The sequence below is a fragment of the Oryx dammah genome, unplaced genomic scaffold (assembly GCF_014754425.2).
Source record: "Oryx dammah isolate SB20612 unplaced genomic scaffold, SCBI_Odam_1.1 HiC_scaffold_3, whole genome shotgun sequence".
NCBI classification, from domain to species: Eukaryota; Metazoa; Chordata; class Mammalia; order Artiodactyla; family Bovidae; genus Oryx; species Oryx dammah.
In genome coordinates this window covers 39,463,077-39,485,062 of record NW_024070187.1, presented here as the reverse complement: position 1 = coordinate 39,485,062, position 21,986 = coordinate 39,463,077, and the positions used below count along the sequence as shown (strand labels likewise).

Here is a 21,986-nt window from a genome sequence, read left to right as displayed (position 1 = left end):
AACAAAGAGGTATATTAAATGACAAAAAGTTTGTACATTTGCTTACTTGGCATCTTAAAACATAACTGGAGGCACTGTATTCTGTTGCTTATTTCCCTAAGATTTCCTGTTTTCATTGTTAACAATCTATATACCATACTGTTTGAATTACACATACAAAACACATCTTCCTGCATTAACTTTAGTTGGTTTTGTTCTTATCCATAGAAAATTCATATTTCAGTACAGTGTCCAAGTAATAAGATCTTATTACAAATTGATTTTCTTTTTGTAAGAATTAGAACACCATAAAATATACTTACCTCTGGAACAATAGTGAACATAAAAAATTTTTAATAATTTCGAAGCCAAGCAGAGTCTGTACATACTGTCAACAAAATTGTTATGACTAGGTTCCAATTTTGCCAGGGTTTTTTAGGTATGAGTAAGTTTCACTCATATTCAACTCACTACACTGTCACTAAGATGACAAATCCCAAGAATTTAGTTGACTTAAAACACATCAAAGTGCTTAGAATCAGTATGAGAGAATAACAACATTCCGCTAACCTGATAAAACATAAATGTAATGGGAGAAAAAGAAAAAATGCTGGTAAGGATATGGGCAGAATCTGTTCTATTTCTTCCCTTGTATGTATAAAGTTCAGGTAAATATGAGTGTCTAAATATATAAATCTTATGCCAATAATGATTGTGCAATAAGCAGTCCAAGATTTAAGTGATAATATACAGAGGGCATGAGAAAAATTTAAATTAATCCATCCTAGAGAGAAGTTTCTGCAACTGTATCATTTACCTCGGCATGAAAGCACAACTGTGTTAGCCTGGGCATTAGTGAAGAAAATAACCAAGGAAAGGACTTTCTGAAGAATCTTAAATTACTTATGTTATTTGAGAATTTAACCCTTTTGCAATGTTTCAATTAACACTTTGTTTTTCTCACAGGAAGAATCTCAGCTTTTATTGGAATAAGCCATAGTATAAAGTTATATCCATTTGTTAATTTATTAGGAGGAAGTTCAAGGTAGCTCTAAGAGAGATGATAATAGACACTGGAGGAAAGACAGCTAAACTGACCTTCTAGTTCTGGTAAGTCTAAATAAACTAATCAAGGAGGTAAAAATTGAAACTGACAATAATAATAATTGCTAGCATTTATTGAACGCATAGTAAATAGCAGGGTCTTTAGACATACCCATCGTATTATTCCTCACAATTACTTGAAAAAGTAGGTATTATCGTTATTTTGATTTTACAGATAACAAAAGAAGGCCCACAGAAGTTAAACAAGTTATGCAAAACAAGTAGTAAATGTTTAGTGAAACCTTGATTCAATTTTAAATCTATGTATTATTGAAGCCCTCATTAGACACAGGTGGCTAGGAAGAGAGATTCAGGAGCTATTCATTCTGCAAATAGAGGTTTAGGCTGAATTTCTAAAGGCAAATTTTCAAGGAAGAAGTCAGAAGAAGAATATTACAGAATTTCAGAGAAGGAAGAGATTCCCCTAGGCGAAAATAATAGTGTGAGGGAGAAGAAAAAAAATCCCTTAATCCCTAAAAAAATGGGTAGAATCCAGTAAGACAGAAATAAAAGTGGGTATTCCCTATGGAGGAGACTGGTCCAAAGAATAGTTGTGAGCCAAGGCTCTATAATGTTCAGAGTAAATGTCTGTAAGACAGAGATCGTTTTGATTTGAGCAAAGAACTTATGCACAGATTCAGTGGAAGAGGGGGCTGGGAGCCTGCACAGGTCTCCGAATTTTGGGATCAGTAGGAATATCTAAAGAGACTAGAAGCAATGCCATTGGGTAAAACTCACTGTTCTCTCAGAGAATAGGCTATATTCCTATAGACCCTGTAGAACTATTGTAGACAATATTCCACTAAATTCCCAAGACTTTACCATGATGCCTATAGCAAAGCGTTTTGCTTTTGTTTTAATAAGCGGAATGATTTTCAACCAGGAAGTGATGGGATGAAAAACAATGCTTTATGTAAACAAAATTTGGCTGGAACATTGAAATTCCCTAATGAGAATATAAACTGGAGATCAAAACTCAATTAGCAGGTTATTATAATTGTACAGAGGGAGAAAAGTATGGCTGGCTGTCCAGGGTTGGGGAAGCAAAAACAGAAAGATCTGTTCTGTCTCAAGAACAACATGCAACCACTGAAAGATCAAGACAATGGCTATTTTATACATATGTGAATCAGATTCCCAACTCTTCAATCAAAATTGCTTGTGTTTTTTTGTTTTGCTTTGGAAAATGATTATGAACGTATGCTATTATATAGATTCATCTTTACATGAGAAAATGCTATCAATAAAAAGAGTGCTAAGGCACCTGGAGACTGAGCAAAATGCAAAGTTGGAGAGGTTACTGGTAACAAACTTGCCCATAGTTACTGGGGATTATCACAATTCAGTGTACTTTTTTACAGGGAGTACAAAACAGGCAATTTACAGGACCACGGACAGTTCCCATGGTACTGACTATGGCATCTGCTGAGTTCCTGATACACTTTACATTTTAGAACCCAGATCACTGCGAGTTACAGGTTATCCTTCATGACCACAGGCAGCAATCTAGATGTTAGTGAAAGTCACTCAGTTGTGTCCAATTCTTTTCAATCCTGTGGACTACACAGTCCATGGAATTCTCCAGGCCAGAATACAGGAATGGGTAGCCTTTCTTCTCCAGAGATTTTCCCAACCCAGGGATGGAACCCAGGTCTCCCGTATTGCAGGCAAATTCTTTACCAGCTGAGATATGAAGGGAAGACTTAAAATAGATGTTAAGAGGGGCTCTAGTCCTCATATCATAAAAATCAACTTCATTTGCTATCTATATAAATGAAGAATCACCCCCCACATATACATTAGGAAGGTTCTATGCCTAAGAACCATGTGTGGTATTTATTCTAACACTAAGGATAGCAGGCCCCATTGAGTGAGAAACCAGTCTCCCCTTCAAAGTCTCTCCAGTCTCAGGCTCACTGAAAACACTCTAGGAAGGAGCTGAGAGCAAAAAAATCACAATTTTAATTTTATACAAATGGATCTTCTTTTTATAATAATTATGTAGTAAATATGTAATTAAGTATGATGAGAAATATAGTAAACTAAATATGAAAAGTAGCTGATTATGGTCAACATTCTGTAAATATGATTTAACTTACAGGTCAAAGATAAGGTAAGTCTTGCATTCGAATGGTAAAATATGCAATACACTCTTTGATTGTTAGGGCCTCCCTGATGGCTCAGACAGTAAACACTTGCAATACAGGAGACCTGGGTTCTATTCCTGGGCCAGGAAGGAATAGAAGGGAATGGCGACCCACTCCAGTATTTTTGCCTGGGAAATCCCATGGACAGAGGAGCCTGGTGGGCTCCAGTCCATGGGGGCTGCAAAGAGTTGGGCACGATAAAGAGACTAACACTTTCACTTTCTGATTTTTACATATTGATTCTCTATTATGTGGACAACCCTTGTTCCTTTATTACCATGAAGTCTGAGGCTCCCCTGGCGGCTCAGTGGTAAAGAATCAGCCTGCCAATGGAAGACATGCAAGCTTGATCTCTGGATGGGGAAGATCCCTGGAGAAGGAAATGGCAACCCACTCCAGTATTCTTCCTAGGAAATCCCAAGGACATTGGAACCTGGCAGGCTACTGTCCATGGGTTGCAAAAGAGTTGGACAGGACTCACCGACTAAACAACAACATGAAGATGACAGAGGAAAGGAGAAGAGTAGATTGATATTTAAAAATTGGGAAGGGTGGAAAAAAAACAAAATATATGTCTTCCTGTGATTTACTATACAACTGTGAATTTTCCTCCTATGGGTTTTAAATGATCATCCATCAATAAAATAAACTGAAGATGACAGAGTTTTAGAAAAAAATTTCTAAATAATATAATAGTGTGTAACAACATATAGATTAACCTTCTTTTTCCTATTTGCCAAATCTTATCACTAATAATCAGTGCATCCCAAATAGTTTTGTTTCTTAAAAATACTATAGTCATGCATTCTTATTTCCCAAATGACACCATGACTTACTCAAAGAGAACCAAGTTAAATCATCTTTTAACTTAAATGCTTGTCTTTAAATCAATATATAGTAAAAATATATAAATATTTTCCCCTCACCTATTTTAACCTATGGATAGTTTTAATAGAAAGAGGGAATACAGTTGATAACAGATGAAAATTTACTAGAATTTGTATAATGCAAGCAGACAGAAAATGAATGTATTCATTTACAAATAGTAAAGTTTGGAATATAGAGTACATTTTGAAGATACACTGCAACATGAAAGAAGAATAAAAAACAGATAGGATGTACTTTAAAGAGACTATCTAAAATAATGCTTGTTGGAATTTATTTATTTTAAGTATTCAGGTCCTGCAACGCAGGAGACCCAGGTTTGATCCCTGGGTTGGGAACATCTCCTGGAGAAGGGAATTCCAGTATTCTTGCCTAGAGAATTCCATGGACAGAGGAGCCTGGTGTGCTACAGTCCACGGGGTCACAAAGAGTCAGACACGACTGAGGGGCTAACACTTTCACTTTTGCAATCTCAATAACTATTGTCAACAATTTGAATTTTAAGTTCATAAATTGGTGTTTTTTGTTTAAATCCTGGGATAACATGAGTAGGAATTATTTTACATAAAAACAAGAGACTCTTGGAAAGTTTTTGAACTCATAAAATGCATACTTAGAGAAAAAGCTTGCAAGTCTTAGCAATAAAGCAAAATTTAATTTGAATATTCTCCTAAGTCATTCAATTGAAAGGAAAAGCCTCATACATACTTGTAAACAAAACAGTACCACAATTTAACATGTCTTCATTCAGAAATGATCAGGAGATAGCCAAGACTTTATTAGTCAGTGTTACATATATTAAATATATATACAAATTTATCAAGAAAAATAATATGAACAGTGATTATCACTTCAGTAAGGCATCATTTGGTAATGATACTATCAGTACTTTCATTCACACTTGATTGGAGAGTTCAAAAACACAGATGTAAATCCTATATAAATTGGCTGCCAGTGACTACTATAAACACTATTAGATAGTTGATATTTTGATATGATCTTGTTATTCTCAGATCTCACTGTCTCAAATGCCGGGGGAAAAAAAACTGGTTTAAGTAGCAGCTGGAGAAAATTGGGTAACAACACAAAATATAAAGGGTCTTAATCCAGTTTGGAAATTAATAGAGGTAAGCAAAAAAGTTATGGGATGTCCTCCCTGGAGATATTTAACAGCAAGATAAATGTCCATCTGTCTAGAATAGTTTTACTGTGGCTTGCCTGAAGGAAAAGGAATAAGACCTGCTAATTTGCAAAATTTCCACAGCATCAATTTCATATTGTCAGGATCTTGCCTTGAGCTTATTTAGCCAATCCGCAAGATTAAAGCAAGTGCTTCCAGTGAAAATCTTCTGATACCTGGAATTTACTCAGAATAAAGCCTGAATATGTGGTAACTCCCATAAACCCAGTACAGTGCATTAGACCAATATTTTAGACAGTGCTATACAAAATATCAAGGTCTTCTCTGTAGCTCAAAGGGTAAAGAGTTTGCCTGCAATGCAGGAGACCAGGGTTCGATCCCTGGGCTGGGAAGATACTCTGGAGAAGGGAATGGAAATCCACTCCACTATTCTTGCCTGGAGAATCCCATGGACACAGGAGACTGGTGGGCTACAGTCTGTGGGGTTGCAGAGAGTTGGACATAACTAAGCAACCAACACTACACAAAATATTATCCTGATGCAACTAAAGCACTTATTTCTTCTGTAAAGCCTTCTGTTTTCTCCTTTATCTCTGTAAGCCTTGAATACTAGCCATCATGGGACCATGAAGGCTTGTCCAAACTGTACATGAACACACTGGCATGATATACAGGACAGAGCATTATGCCTCTCCTTCCCACACTGAATGGACCTCCCTTGTGACTCAGCTGGTAAAGAGTCTGCCTGCAATGTGGGAGACCCCGTCTTGTTTCCTGGGTCAGGAAGATCTGCTGGAGAAAGGATAGGCTTCCCATTCCAGTATTCTTGGGCTTCCCTGGCGGCTCAGCTGGTAAAGAATCTGCCTGCAATGCTGGAGACCTGGGTTCGATCCCTGGTTTGGGAGATCCCCTGGAGAAGGGAAAGGCTACCTACTCCAGTATTCTGGCCTGGAGAATTCCATGGACTGTATAGTCCATGGGGTCATAAAGAATCGGACATGACTGAGCGACTTTCACTTTCACTTCCCACACTGAACATTCATAATAATAATAATGTCAATACTTATAGACTTTTACTGAGTCATTACTTGATGACCTACATTTACCATTTTAATAACAATATGAATTAAAATTTACTCTCAGTGCTAACATATTTTACTAAATACTTTTCTTAACTTTTAATAATAAAACTAAACTTCAGACAGAGTCCCATGAAACTTAATTTCTTTGAATAATGTAGTTTGATCTATTGTTTAATTAACTATAAAATTTTAGAAAATTGTAAGTATGATCCTTTTTAATTAAATAAACCTATAAATGCATTAAGGTGTTTCAAGGTTGTTTCCATGGTCTTTCACACTTTTACATGGAAGCCAGTGAGAGTAGCAGGAATAAATTGTTCTTTTGACCATCACCGTTCAGCATCCACATAGTTTCTTACGCCCTCTTTCCTCCATAAGAAAAGAAATCTCCAAAAATAAAGTCATTTGGATGCCATTCTACTAAGCTTTCTCCATATTCTGACTGCTATGCTTTCTGCTAGTGCTGCTATTCCGAATTAGTACTGGCTCACCTTAAAGATACAGACATATTCCTTCCATCACACACACATTTCATTTAATTTTTATCCTCCAATCCCTTCAAAACCCAGTAATTAGGCTTTGAATAGGTCTTAATAAATTCTTACTTTCTCAATCTACTTTTATTGACCAATATACTGTATGAACCAACCTCCTTGAAGATTTCTGTATATTTTTTTTCAGTAATTCTTTTCTAAAGTATTCCCTGATAACCTCAAGCAACACCTTTATCTCTTTCTTTCCTCAGTATCTGTGGCACTTCACAATTTGTTTATAAATCAGGGTCTTGCATATATTTAGTACCTTCTGAGATACACACATATATATGTATTTTTTTCCCTACTTTGCAGCTTAATGTCTAATTGGCCCATGGTCTATCTGATCTCTCACTAATATTACAGATTAGTCCATATTCTAATTTTCTCTCTCCTTATACCTTTTTCCTCTAATAATCACAAGTGCAAGCAATTACTATATTGATTTCATAAAAGTAAAAATTAAGGCTCAGTGAAATTTAATGAATTGTCACGTTTACAAAACAACAACAACAAAAAAGCAAAATATTCTGAGACTCCAGTCCTAGGCTCATCTCACAGTTTTTAAATAATTGTGTTTAAACTAGAAAAGGGGAAATGATATAGTGGGGGAAAATATTTTCCAAATCCCACCAAATCAATGATGTATTCCTCAAAGTACATTGGTCAGTATCTCACTTTTCTTTTTATCTCTAAACTTTTAGAATTGCATTTTTAAAGAAGAAACAAAGAGGAATTAAGGAAGAATTTCACCATGACTGGTATCTCACTCCCAAATGCATCCTTAAACATGGGAGAAGGATTACTTGCAGACTTGGATTCCCTAAATATCGTTACTAAGATTAAAAGCCACCTGTTCTCAGGCTTTAGTGAGAATACTGTTAAAAGACTGCAAGAGGCATTCCCAAAGGGTGGTCAACTTTGGCCATTACTGTCCTTGCACAGAGACATATAGACAACTTGAGTAGGTGCTACATAGTAATCTTTGTGTTGTTCTGACAAGAGATAATACATAGAGGCAGTTTTGAACACCCTATATCTCTGAATCTACTTGAAGATTTTCCGCAGTATTCATTAGAGATTAAATCTAAGCAAATAAAATCTCTTTTAGCATGTAAATGCTAATAAAAGTCTAAGGCCAGGATTCTGATGGCACTATATATTTATACTTAGAAGTCTATATTTTTCTACCTGTACACTTAGAAAGTACAAATTTAAAACAAAAACCGTTTACAATGAAGAGAAGATGTAGAGGCCATAGCTTATAGCTTTATAAACAGTTGTCTTCTTTGACGAAGGAAAACATCTGTATCACATTCACTACTTGAGAAATGTTGGATTCCACCATGGAAAATTCTGAAAGTAAGTTAATTCTTGAAAGAGTTTCTGCCCCGTTTATTACAAAGGTAAGAAACACTGAATTCCTGATAGTTAATCTCAGCACACAGGGGCTTTTCCCTTTACATTCCAAACTAACGTAGAAGCTAAAGAAAACACTTTACATCCTAGTTTTATAGTCGGTCAAAAGCAGTCGTTTTAAAATGTTAATATGATACTTTAAAATTTATTAAGATACATATCGATAATGTTAGGGTTGCCACTGTAATCTTAAATCTGATATGTAAAGAGCTATGTGCACTTACAAAACAACACATCTACGCCAGACACTAGATTAAAGATTTACCAAGGAAAAACACATAGGTTTCTTTTACTTTGCTTTTTAAAGAAGGCTATACATACATTCTTTCATAAAGATAAAAGGGAAAATCTAAGAAAAGTATTCACACAAATTGAAAGACACTTTTCTCATTCTCACACTTCGGAATTTAATAAAAATGGTGATCTAAAAGCTATTTTAAAAAGCAGTAGCTCTAGGCCACAGGTATCTCCAACAAGAAAATATTATCTACTCTTTCCAGAAAAAAAATAGTCTGTGTTTCCAATAAACACCAATAACAAGTGAAAAAGGTACTATTGAAATAAGCTCATAGTAAGAGGGAAGAAAATACATTGTAAATGCCTTTTAATAAAATCATTTCTTTAGACTTCACAAGGTTAACCAGAAGGTTTGAAGAACCTTGTGATAACAACTGCAGTTGTTATTTGATAACTTCAGTTTCAAGACATCTTCTAAACGAGACTTCCTTCAGATAACATGTAAAAATGATTTAAAACTTATTGTTACAAGTTCTCCTAAGGAAGCATAAAATGCATAAGCTTTCACCATTTCTTTCCTGACACTTTATTTAATACAAATTAAACTTGGAAAATGGATAACTTTAAAAACAACAGTATCAATTAGAAAAAATACTTACAGATTTTTAATATCAACTGCCCCACGAAAAGCTTTCCTTGGAATTGCCTGAATCTGGTTTTCACTGAGGTCACTAAAAAAGAAAAGGGATAAAAGATCAAGTTATAAATATGATTTAAGAGTTATTTTAATAATTATTGAGAAGTGATGTCACTTTCCAAAAAAGAAAGCTAAAGAAACACTAAATCATTATAATTAAATTAATAGTATTAGATGCAATTTCTAGTACAAATATTTTATATTTCTAATAGAAATTAAGAAATTGGACAAAATGGTCTCTTGAAGTAACTTTTCAGATCTTTAATTCATAATAAATTATTAAATATGGTTCTCTTAAATTTAAAAGTTGATTCACTTCTGTGTAATAAAATATTTCTTTAAAACAAACAGTAAATTGTTCATAACTCAATTTTAAAGAGTTCTAAAGAAATAGTACTTGATATTTCTCCAACACCACTGATATAACTTAAGAAGTATATAGGAAAATAGTTCTTTTTAACATCCTAGAGAAGACTGGGCAAACCTGATAAAACCAGGGCAGTATGATTAAGTTTTCATAGCACTTTAAGTAATCTTGAAAATGGAACATGGCAGTACTGGCCCAACAATAAAACCCACAGTTCTTGCATGAAATATTAACAGCACATTGATTTAAAACCTTCTTTAAATAATTCTATTATAACCATAAACACAGACCATCTATATTTGCATTTTAATTTAATCGAGAAATACATTTTAATCAAGGGAACAAAAAGCACTCTTTGAGCTGAAAGGAGAGTTTGTAAAAATTACTCATCTCATGAAATGGATCGTTATTTTCCCTTCAGAGTTCAGACGCAATTCTATAAGCTCATATAGTATTATTAGCCTTAACAAGTAGGATATAAATACACAATGCAAGAAATGTCATCGAAAAGAGGAAATTTCAAATAACGCTACCACATAGCAGAAAGCTGAAACAGCAAATAAGTAAAGTATTAAAGTAACAATGAAGGTACTAAAATTATCTTTAAAATTCAAAATAACCGACGCTTATGAAGAAAGGCGAAGCTACTGACCACGGGTGTGTGGCTGATGAAACAGAGCCATTTTCCAATTAAGCGAAGGCATACTGGACAAATTCATCGACAGCCTCTCCCCCAGTGCTTATGACCAGAGCTGGTTGCTCACACAGTTATGACCACACAATAGAGAGAACTAGCTGATATAGAGATTTAGCGTGTGGTTTTGACCTCATGAGCACCAAGTTTTAAACCACTGAGATCTGCATTTATATCTCAGTATCTGCAATGTTCAAATTTTAAAAAAAAGGTTTGCTAAGCAATCCGTAGAAACAAACGTTTAAACAGTAAAAGCCTTAGAAAAAAGAAAAGTACATGTATGTTTTATTCCGAACAGTGAGTTTGTAAGATATGCTTATGTAGGTGTTAGTGTAGCCATTAATGTCCTAAGTGAACTGTTTTCTATAGCTTCAGTATATCCCTAAGAGTAATAAAACTTCATTTCCTTAAAAATGGCTTGTTTCTCTAGCTTGTCATTGATTCAGACTGACTTCCTTCCTTTGTTTAATTACATCGAATTAAGAATACATATTAAAAAGCCTTAATGCCAGAAACAGTGCTCAAAGGAGGCTACTAAGCTAAGAGAAGGTAAGAGAGATGCTAGAGAAAGACATTTCAGAAAGTGAGGAGGGAAAAAAAACTGAGTTCAAGCAAATTTAAATCTAGAGCACTCCTTGAAAACCGATAGTGATTTTATTGTTGTGCCTGTGTCAATTCAATGCTTTCTCATCATTTGTTTTCTTTTTCCACTTCTCCTAGAACAAAACAAAGACTGCTTTAGAGACTGTGTGAGTGTGAGTGTGTGTGTGTGTGTGTGTGTATGTTCAGTTGTGCCCCACTCTTTGTGACCCTATAGACTGTAGCCTGCCAGGCTCCTCTATCCATGGGATTTCCCAAGCGAGAATCCTGGAGTGGGTTGCCATTTCTTCCTCCAGGGCATCTTCCCAACCCAGGGATGGAGCCACGTGGCCTGCATCTCCTGCACTGCAGGCAGATGGATGCCACTTGGAAAGCCCCAGGTGAATAAAAATGGCAGAGAGGCCGACTTCAGATTTTAGTCTTTTTGATCGCCTCAGGCAGAATTCTAGAACATAGAAAAGTTTTACTTTGCTAACACTTACCATCTTATATTTTATATAAGAGTGAGTAGCAGTTAGGCTTGGAGCCTTAAAATCAATGTTTCATGCGTCACTGCCCCAGGAGTAGACTATTCTACGGGGTCTCTGCTCTTGTGCCCGTCTCACTCTGGTAGCCAACTTCAGTTATGGATCTCAGTTCCCTTAAGTTAAGTGGGCAATGTTCACCCATGACAGGAAGAAGAACCTAAACAAGTTTTTAGTACCTTCTGTATGCAATATTTAAATTTTAGAAATAATACAATGTCAAATTTATATGTTAAGCTGCGTAACCATCTTGTGAAGTAGGTATTATTATTATCACTGTTATTATTACTTATTATTATAAAGAAACCAAGCTTCAGAGATGTCAGGTATTAGTGCTAAATAATGACACAGTGTTAAATTAGATATAGAGGAAATCCAGATAACTATTGAGTCAAGATGAGGGGATTTCTAAAGATGACACTGGAGGCTATTAAATCCATCTCAATATATCCTTTCTGTGACCTAAAACTTCAGAGATTTTTTTCTTACCTCATCCTGCTGCTGCTGCTGCTAAGTCGCGTCAGTCATGTCCGACTCTGTGTGACCCTAGCCTCTGACTTATTTCATTGGCATTTTTGTGTGAAATAAATGGAACAAGCAAGAGTATGGAGGTGCAAAGCAGAACTTTTCATGGGAGTAGCTTTTGGTCTGGCTTTCTTAGAAGATGTAACATGCAGTGGAGTAATAAGAGATGAGTTTGGAAGGAGAAATCAGTGATGCGATTAGCAGACGTTTTCGTACCCACCGAAGAGTGAGTTCTTTCAGCCGACAGTGGTAGGAAGGCAAGAGTGGTGGATGGGAGCTGAGCAGATGTTTTTCCTTAGATTAAACTGTCAACAGAATTTAGCAGAATATCAGGGGTCAAAGACTCAAATCTAAATAACCAGATACAAGATTTTATGATAGTTGGGGGAAAAGCAATGAGAATGTCAAACAATAGAATAATTGTTAATAAAAACATTGCTTATTTACTCTGACCTAGTTAATGGATGAGGCAGCTCCCACCCTTTATATAGAAAAGGTGCAAAATATTGAAAGTGGTATCAGGAATGCATGAAAAACCAAACTTGGAAGCGAATTGTATGTGGATGTGGATTAGGCAAAAGAGAGAGAGGAGATATGAGTCACTTTTAACTTAGATTAGAGGAACCATTAACAAAATTGGGAAATCAGAATTTACAGTGTCTATTGTGAGCTTGGTTGTGAATTTTTTTTTTCAATCTCAGTATAGAGATGTGATTTTTTATCTCACAGTTTGATGACAACAAAGAGACTATAGGATAAGTAAAGCCTGAGTGGTACCATCTGAAAAGAGTGATTTAAAAGATCAGAGAAGTAACATTTATTGGAGACTTAGCTGACTTAAGCCACTTTCAAAATAAAAAAGGAATTTTTGGAAATTTGATGAAAACAATTGAGCTCAATATTTCTCATCCTCCAGTGTTGGTATGGGTGGTTGACAGAAATTTAAGGAGAAGGTAAACATGCCAGAGGAATTAACAGCATAGACTACAGGCTGAGGCTATCTGAGGTTGAATTCTTTAGCTCTTCCATTTATTAACCACGTGACCTTGGGATAATTGCTTATGTTTCCTGTACCTCAGTTTCCTCATCTGTAAAATGAAACAATAACAGTGTCTATATTATAGGACTGTTAGGTGGATTCAATGAAATCATATTCTTAAAGTGGTCAAAAAGTGCCTGACATACAGTAACTACTATAGAGGCATTGGTTACATACGTGTTACAGTATTCTGTTAGGAGACTAAGTATATCTCTGTTCCTTGAAAGACCATTGTAGGCAACGTGAGATATTACTGATGAGAGTGCATTGTTTTGTGAACTATGTGATATGAGAAAAATGAGCCAGAACTACTGAGTTAGCAGGATAGAGCTGCCAATGGAAGAGTCTGTAATTACATCACTGGGCAACAGAGTGTAAAAATGTGCTTCAGAAAAGGAAATGGCTTGGTTGGAGTTGATTTTTAGGAAGATTAATCTGGAAATTGAATTTTGGAGCAGGCAGGGATAATTGGCAAAGAGGTGCATTGGGAAGTATTGTGGAAAAAGGGTGGGTATCCAGTGAACTAGGCAGTTTTTTGGAGAGCATTAAACAATACAGTGGAGAGTTGGGGTTAGGTTCAAACATAAGGTCTTTGATGCACGTTAAGGGGCTTGACTACTTGGGGAGAGTTTGGACTCACTCAACTCTACTGAGGAAGGCAACAGCAAAATGCAAAAATGTGAAAGTGTTTAGGGAAAACAAGTGTGGTCATTGAGGAGCTGGGATGGAAGACAAGGGGCTAAATTTGCTTTGTAAATTTGTGGACACAAACAAATGGAAAGGTATCACATGCTCAGGGACTGGAAGAACGAGTGCCAGTGTTGCTAAAACGTCCAAAATGATCTACAGATTCAACGCAATCCTTCTCAAAACTCCAATGTTCTGTTTTCCACAAAAAAAGAACAAACAGCCAACCCTAAAATTTATTTGGTCCCACAAAATAACCTGAATGGCCAAAGCAATCTTGAGAAAGAAGAACAAAGCCAGAGGCATCACACTTCCTGACTTCAATCTATATTACAAAGCTATAGTAATAAAAATAGAAAGATATTAGCAGAAAAAGAGACAGATCAATGGAACAGAATTGAGAGTTTAGAAATAAATCCACACATATGAAAAATTAATTTATGACAAAGAAAAAATGAACATATAATGGAGAAAGGATAGCCTTTTCAAGAAATGATTTTGGAAAAACTGTCCTGCCACGTACAACAGAATAAAACTGGACCGCTCGTTTCACACACAGAAACTACAATGGATTCAAGACTTCAACATAAACATATGACAGGAACCATAAAATTCCAAAAAGAAAACATAGGTGGTCAGTACCTTGACATTGATCTTAACAATGATTTTTTTTCTAGACTTGACTCAAAAAGCAAAGGCAACAAAAGCAAAAATAAACAGGTGGATATACATCAAACTGAAAAAACTCTACACGGCAAAGAAAACCATCAAAACATGAAGAGGCAACCTACAGAACTGAAGAAAATATTTGAAAAACATGTATCTGATTAGGGGTTAATGTCCACAATATACAAAGAACTCATACATCTAAATATCAGAAAACAAATAACTCAATTAAAAATGGGCAGAGCACCTGAACAGACATTCTCCAAAGAAGACATATAGACACATGAAAAGATGCATAACATTACAAATCATTGGGAAAATGCAAATCAAAACCACAAGGAGATGTCACCTTACACTTATCAGAATGATTATCATCAAAAATACAACAGATAACAAGTTTTGGCGAGGACACAGAGAAAAGGGAACACGAGTGAACTACTGGCGGAAATGTAAATCGGTGCAACCACAATGGAAACCAGAACAGCAGGTCCTCAAAAGATTAACAACGGAACTACCATATAACCTGGGAATCCTAATCCTGTGTATATACCCAGAGGAAACAAGATCATTCTCTTGAAAGAGTATCTGCACCCCTATGTTCACTGCAGCATTATCAACAATAACCAAGATATAGAAATAACGTGTGTCCATCAATGGATGAATGGATAAAGAAGATGGAACAGAATATTATTCAACCTGGTAAAGAAGGAAATCCTGCTATTTGCCACAACATGGGTAGACCCTGAGAGCACACGTTAATAAGTGCAATAAGTCAAACAAAGAAAGACAAATACTGTATGATCTCATTATATGTGGAATCAAATAAAAGTGGAACTCACAGAAAGAACATATTGGTGGTTGCCAGAGGTGGGAAATTGAGGAGTGGGTTAGACAAATGGGTGAAGGTGGTAAAAAAGTACAAACCCTCAGTTATAAGATTAAAGTGCTGCTTTGGGTGTGTAAGGTACAGCATTGTGACTGTTATTTGACAATAATGTATTATATATTTGAAGATTCTAAGAAGGTAAATACTAGAAGCTCTTATTCAGATTTTTTAACTATGCGTGTGTGCTTAGTCACTCAGTTGTGTCCAACTCTTTGCAACCCCATGGACCGTTCTCCAGGCAAGAATATTGGAATGGGTAGCCATTCCCTTCTCCAGGGGATCTTCTTCACCCAGGGGTCGAACCTGGGTCTCCTGCATTGCAGGTGGATTCTTTACAATCTGAACTACCAGGGAAGCCTTAAATTATGTGAGGTAATATGGTGGGATGAGATTTTAGAGAATACCAAAGACACATCTGTTTTAGGACTTCTCAGGCGGCTCGGTAGTAAAGAATCTGCCTGGCACTACAGGAGATGCAGGAGGCGTGGGTTCGATCCCTGCGTCGAGAAGATAACCCTCGAGGAGGAAACGGGAACTCATGCCAGCATTCTTGCCTGGAAAATCCCATGGATACAGGAGCCTGGTGGGTGTTAGAAAAGAGCCAGACTCAACAGAGAGACTAACACTTTCTGCTTCCACTTTCAATGATTATTAATAAAACATACTGCAGTGATCATTTAGTAATATATCAAATCATTTTGTTCTACACATTAAATGAATATTAGGTATGTCAATAAACCTGGGAAAATACAAAAAAAAAATCACTGCAAATTATCAGGCATGATTTGGAATTTTCCATGTGAATTAACATTACTGATTACATTATATCTGAAAGTCTGGTTTAATCATTTTCTGACATGATAAGAAAGTAAGAAGAGCTGGAAAAGACTGTCCCATTCTGAAGCTAATCTTGGTAGGAAGGATATGAACACAGATGAACATAAGTGGTTTCAAAGAGAAAAGGCTTCTTGGTATTTGCATGACTGTAAAGATATAGGCCTCCCAGAGCCAGGCCTGAGAAAGTCGCTCAGTCGTGTGGAACTCTTTGTGACCCCTTGGACTACACAGTCCATGGAATTATCCAGGCCAGATACTGGAGTGGGTAGCCTTCCTCTTCTCCAGGGGATCTTCCCAACCTAAGGATCGAACCCCGGTCTCCCGCATCACAGATGAATTATTTACCAGCTGAGCCACAAGGGAAGCATAACAATACTGGAGTGGGTAGCCTAACCCTTCTCCAGGGGATCTTCCCAACCCAGGAATCGAACTGGGGTCTCCTGCATTGCAGGCAGATTCTTTACCAACTGAGCTATTAGGGGATCCCTGGCAAGTGGTGCTAGTAGTAATCACCCTAGAGTTTCCCATTTTGGATCCTCCCCCTTCTACTCCAACCAACTCATTCATAAAACTACTTCAGCAGCATCTTGAATCAAGCTCCTTCCTCCCATTTTCTATTGTCATAGTTCCTGTTGGATAACAATAGTCATCACCGTTCCATACGTGATTGAGATTCCAAACTCATATCTTTGTCTTGATTTATGATCCTTAACAATATATCCTCCACACTGGCACCACCTTTACATTTCCAAAACTGAAATCAAGTCCAACTGAAATAACCATCTCCCGAATTCTTACACGGTTCAATTAAGAGGACGCCATCCTTACAGTAGTTCGGACCAAAAACTTGGAGTCCTCATCAACATCTAATATTCTTCTACACCCAACATGCAATCCACCAGAAAATTCCCTGAACTGTTCAAAATATCTTCAGAATCTGGTCTACCTACACCTCTGCTCCCCTGAGAAAGCTACCATCCCGCCTTCTCTGGATTATATTCATGACTTCCTGTCTCTCTCTGTTCCGTTTGCCTTCCTATAATCATAGTTTTCATGTCTCCAATCAAAATTCTTCATTGATGTCCCATCTTAAAAGGAGGGGAAAGCTCAAAGCATTATAAGGTCTACAAGACTCCCAAATAATTGATGGACACCTCATCACTTTATCCTTTTTGACCTCATATCTCCACCTTGCCTACTCTTCTCCAGTTACACTGGCTTTCTTGGAATTTCCTGAAGCCTTCACATTGTGTCTCACTTGTGGGACTTCCTTGATGCATTCTGCACTTCTATTTTCACTTCAGACCTTCATTCATTGATTCCATTCTCTTAACCCACCTGTTATAAAATCATCTTTCCAACTCTTTCAGCTTATCCACATTTTATTTTCTTAAGCACCTAGTTCCTATCACCATGAAATGCAGGGCTATACACTGTTCAAGACACAGAGCAAACAGTACTCCCTTAAACATAGTTCTTTTCCAATCCCCCAGCTGAGCCATGTGCTAAGATCTCTGTAATGTATTTGCTACGTGATGCTGTGCAGGTCACTTACCCCTCTCTCCATTTGTGCACCTATAAAATGAGCTAGGATAAATCACTCTTAGGGCCATTTTGCCTGATCCAAACAACAATATTATTATTAACGAAAATTAGTATTTGAATAACTAAATATCAATAAGCTTGTTATATAATTACAAATTAACTATTAAACATTACTATTTATTATTGAGGAGTCAGTTATTCTCAGCCTCTGTGCTCTTAAGCTGGCATGCACACATATTACTGTAACACTCAAATTTTTAGTTGATTTGTTTTTGTGATAACTGTCTTTCTTTTGAGACAATATGATGAATAAAGGCAGAGATTTTAGTTCATCTTATTTATAAACAATTCCTGGCATATCACAGGCTTTTAATAAGCAAAGGTTTATGGAAAGAAAAATAAATTCTGAAGAAAAATCTTACATGGCAATGGATATGCGTGAGCAAGGAAAAAAGGTGGTAAGTTATAAGCCTGAAGTTGGAGCACTGGTAAGTAGCAAAATCTGGTATTATATTCACAGCAAGGGGAAATCAGGAAAGAAAACTGGACTCCTGAAAGTACTTCTAAATATATTGATATCAAGGCAACACAGGAGAGGTAAATGTCACTGTTTTATAAAACCTTGAGTTATTAAACCAGAGTTCGTTCAATGAGGAGATCAGAGGGAGAAAGACAGATTAATGAGTCTTTGTACCACTGTGAGATTTAACATAGCACACATAAATCTTCTTTCAGAGGATATGCATTGACAAATTTCATATTTGCAGGTTACTGTCCCTAGGAACCAAAACTTAGTGTACTGGAGACTTCAATATCTGAAGGTGGGAAAGTCAGCTGTGTTCTATTTCTCTCTCTCACTTTTATTCTCTCACTCATGCACCCAAAAGTATTTACTCACAGCATAAAATATGACATAATCATTGCTTTGTGATAATTCTGTTTCTCTTATGGTATGTTTTTAACCAACAACTTGACCACTGCTTCTTGCTAAACAGGGCTGTCTCTCCCGCATATATCCTGTCTCTTCCTGGTCTTAAATTAATCCAATGTAGCATATTTTTAAAAGAAATCATTTTTGTCCAATATATGAATGGTCTCTTCTCAGAGATTATTGGTGCTGTTTCTCTACTAAAAATTGTCTTGTAAGTGTGGACTTAACAACAACTTCAGGTACTCAGCAACCAAAGCTTTATCAAACATAGCAGTAATAATGCACCTCTAGTTTTCTTCTGGGCTTCCCTGGTGGCTCAGTGGTAAAGAGTCCACCGCCAATGCAGGAGACACCAGTTCAATCCCTAGGTTGGGAAAATCCCCTGGAGAAGAAAATGGCAACCCACCCCAGTACTTTTGCCTCAGAAATCCCATGGATAGAAGAGCCCAGTGGGTTAAAGTCCATGGGACTGCAAAAAAGTTGGACATAACCTGGCAACTAAACAATAATTTTCTTCTAATTTCCATATGCTTTGATAATAGTGCTTTCTTCCACATAAGAAAAGGTGTCAACAGGTTTTTACATAACTTACAGATGACAGTTGCAAGACTCCATAGATACCTAAATGTGTTCAATTTAGAATTCATGGATAAGATAATACTCAAAGATAACTTGCATTGGGAAAGTATTAACTGCTAGGTGATACACTTTGATTTGTTTCTATAATCATATCAGAAGTACTCTTTTATTACCATTTGGAGGCAAGGAACTGAAGTTTACAGAGGATATGCAATTTAGCTGTGGTCATATAGCTAGTCTACTTGTTGACATGTCCCACAAGAGCCAAAATTTTCTGAGAACAGATACTGAATAATTCACCATTGCATTGCCAAGGCCTAATACAGTGCCTGGCTGTGGTCATGCTAACTTGTTTCAGTCATGTCTGACTCTTTGAGACTCTATAAAGCATAAATAAAAATGTCCACAACTGATTAGGGAATTAGGATTATACTTATTGACATTTAGACTTCCAAACAGATTATTTATTTAATAGGTACTCGGTGTCTCCTTTAGGATATATTACATGAAAATGTCATGGTTTACTCTGCTAAATTAAGACCACAATATTATTTTCTTCCCAAAGATATGGTTAAAAATATTATTATTAAAATAATAGTTAAAATATTATTTTTAAATATCCAAATATCTTTACTGAGATCAGTAAAATTAACATAATAGCAAAGTTAGAATCATGGTGTTAGTATAAATATTACATATTTCAAGTGCAACACAGTCACTGAAAATCTTTATTAAGCCTACACAATAGTCTCAGTTTCAGCTGATGGACATAAAATCTCTGTAATTTTCTCAAAATTAGGCCCAAAGGATATGTGTGATTCTCATAATTTAGTCCATAAAACATGGACGCAAGTAAAGAAATAACAGTTTCCTAAATACAACTCCATGTATTTGTATCTGGAATTGCACTATTCATGTACTGAGACATATCAAAGATGTGATACTATTTTTTCATTAAAAAATCTCAATATAGTCAGTAAAACCAGCATACATATATATATGAATAAAGAGCAAAGACATATTCATGGTAACATGCATGAGGAAATTAAATAATGAGTGATAATAAGAATGATATGACATATAAATCAGGAAGTGCTTTAGCAAGGGGAAAGCATCTGGGTCTTAGGAAAAGCAGTGGGGATAAATTGTTAAGAAGAAATGGGAAGCTGTTTCAAAAGAGACCAGCATAAGAAGACCAGAGGCATACGGATAGATTAAGGGTGACATTTTTGGCACTGAATGGAAAGAAAACAAAATTTTGCTGCATTTAACTATTCATTAGAAGGAAACAGAGTTTGTGTTGGGATCCCAGAACATTCAAATAAGATGAATATGGATTTTCAGGTAATCTTATTAGCAGAAAGAAACAAGGTGCCGCTGCCGCTGCTAAGTTGCTTCAGAACAAGGTGAGTGAGTAATAAAACAAAGCAAAGCAAAGCTTCAGAAACCTCTGTGCAAGAATGACTGGAAAATAATATCTAACAATATCTACTTCAGAACATAAAGTTTTATTGTTTTTCCTCCCCAATTGTTCTTAAAGATATACTTACAATGAAGGGTCTTTGCCAATATATATATACTCAATTCTGACTTTATAAAAACTGCTCTATAAAGATAGCCAACCATCAGCCTTGCCTTCCAGAATTTACATATTCCAATTAAAAAGTGATTCTTCATGGCTATGAAAATATTTTCAATTGAAGGCAAACTTCAACTGGAAAGCTACAAATCAATGATTAATAAATAAAATTGGCAAACTCAAATCTCAACAAATGATCCCCACCAAGAGAAAACTTTTACAAATAGACTTTAAGAGTTTTACTGAAATAAAATTTATGTACCTAAAAGTCTATGAGTTTAGACTATACAATTCAATGGTTTTAGATCATTTAGAGTTGTTTATCAATCATCATATTTTAAATATAGAACATTTTCATTACCCCTAAAAGAAACTTTAGACTCATAAGCATTCACTCCCCTCTGCCTCTCCCATCTTGAAGCGTGTATCCACAGTTCATTTTCTATTGTCAAGCAACCTTCCACTGTATGGATATAGCACACTTGCTTACTCTTCAGTTGATACATGCAACAGGCTGTGTAAGGCGATTTAAAATAACAACTACTTGTGCTGGGGACAAGTATATTTAATATGCTCTTTGATTGCTTTGTGATAGTTTTGTTTTTGATTTCCCTGGTGGCACAGGTGGTAAAGCGTCTATTTACAACGCAGAAGACCTGGGTTTGATCCCTGGGTCAGGATGATCCCCTGGAGAAGGAAACAGCAAACCACTCCAGTACTATTGCCTGGAAAATCCCATAGACAGAGGAGCCTGGTAGGCTAAAGTCCATGGGGTCGCAAAGAGTTGGACACTACTGAGCACACTTCCACTTGCTCAATATAACAGAATTCCAATTATTGGCCCATAGTCATCAAGGAGTGGTTACTACTTTAAATCATCTTGAACCCTTTCAGATATAATCCTCTCTTAGAAGACTTGTTGGCTTTGGTTCAACTGTTTACATTGAGTTATAGTGTTCTTCCCCTAATTTTACCTCCATAAACCCACAACAGCTCTGCAATATGTGACATATTCTTTTGATCATGCTCATAGAATTGGTATAGGCTGTGAAAACATCTCTTGATTTCTTCTGTTTTGAATTTGGGATAAAACTTTGTGGGAAGGGAGCTAGGAAGGGGTTCAGGATGGGGGGGACACATGTATACCTGTGGCTGATTCATGTTGATATATGGCAAAAATCATCACAATATTGTAAAGTAATTATTCTCTTAATTAAAATAAATTAATTATTTAAAAAAACTTAAAGAAGCAGAGAATAGAATGGTGGTTGCCAGAGGCTGTGGGGAGGGGAAGTGGGGAAGG

General features: G+C 36.2%; 1 protein-coding gene across 2 annotated transcripts in view; it reads right to left on the bottom strand.

The window, feature by feature from the left end:
* Positions 1-21,986, bottom strand: part of SLIT2 (slit guidance ligand 2) — a 405,585-nt gene that overhangs the window by 142,503 nt on the left and 241,096 nt on the right. For both annotated transcript variants that reach the window (XM_040237917.1, XM_040237918.1), the window contains exon 5: positions 9,187-9,258. In XM_040237917.1, coding sequence (XP_040093851.1) covers positions 9,187-9,258 — 72 coding nt within the window. The remainder of the gene's footprint in view (positions 1-9,186; positions 9,259-21,986) is intronic.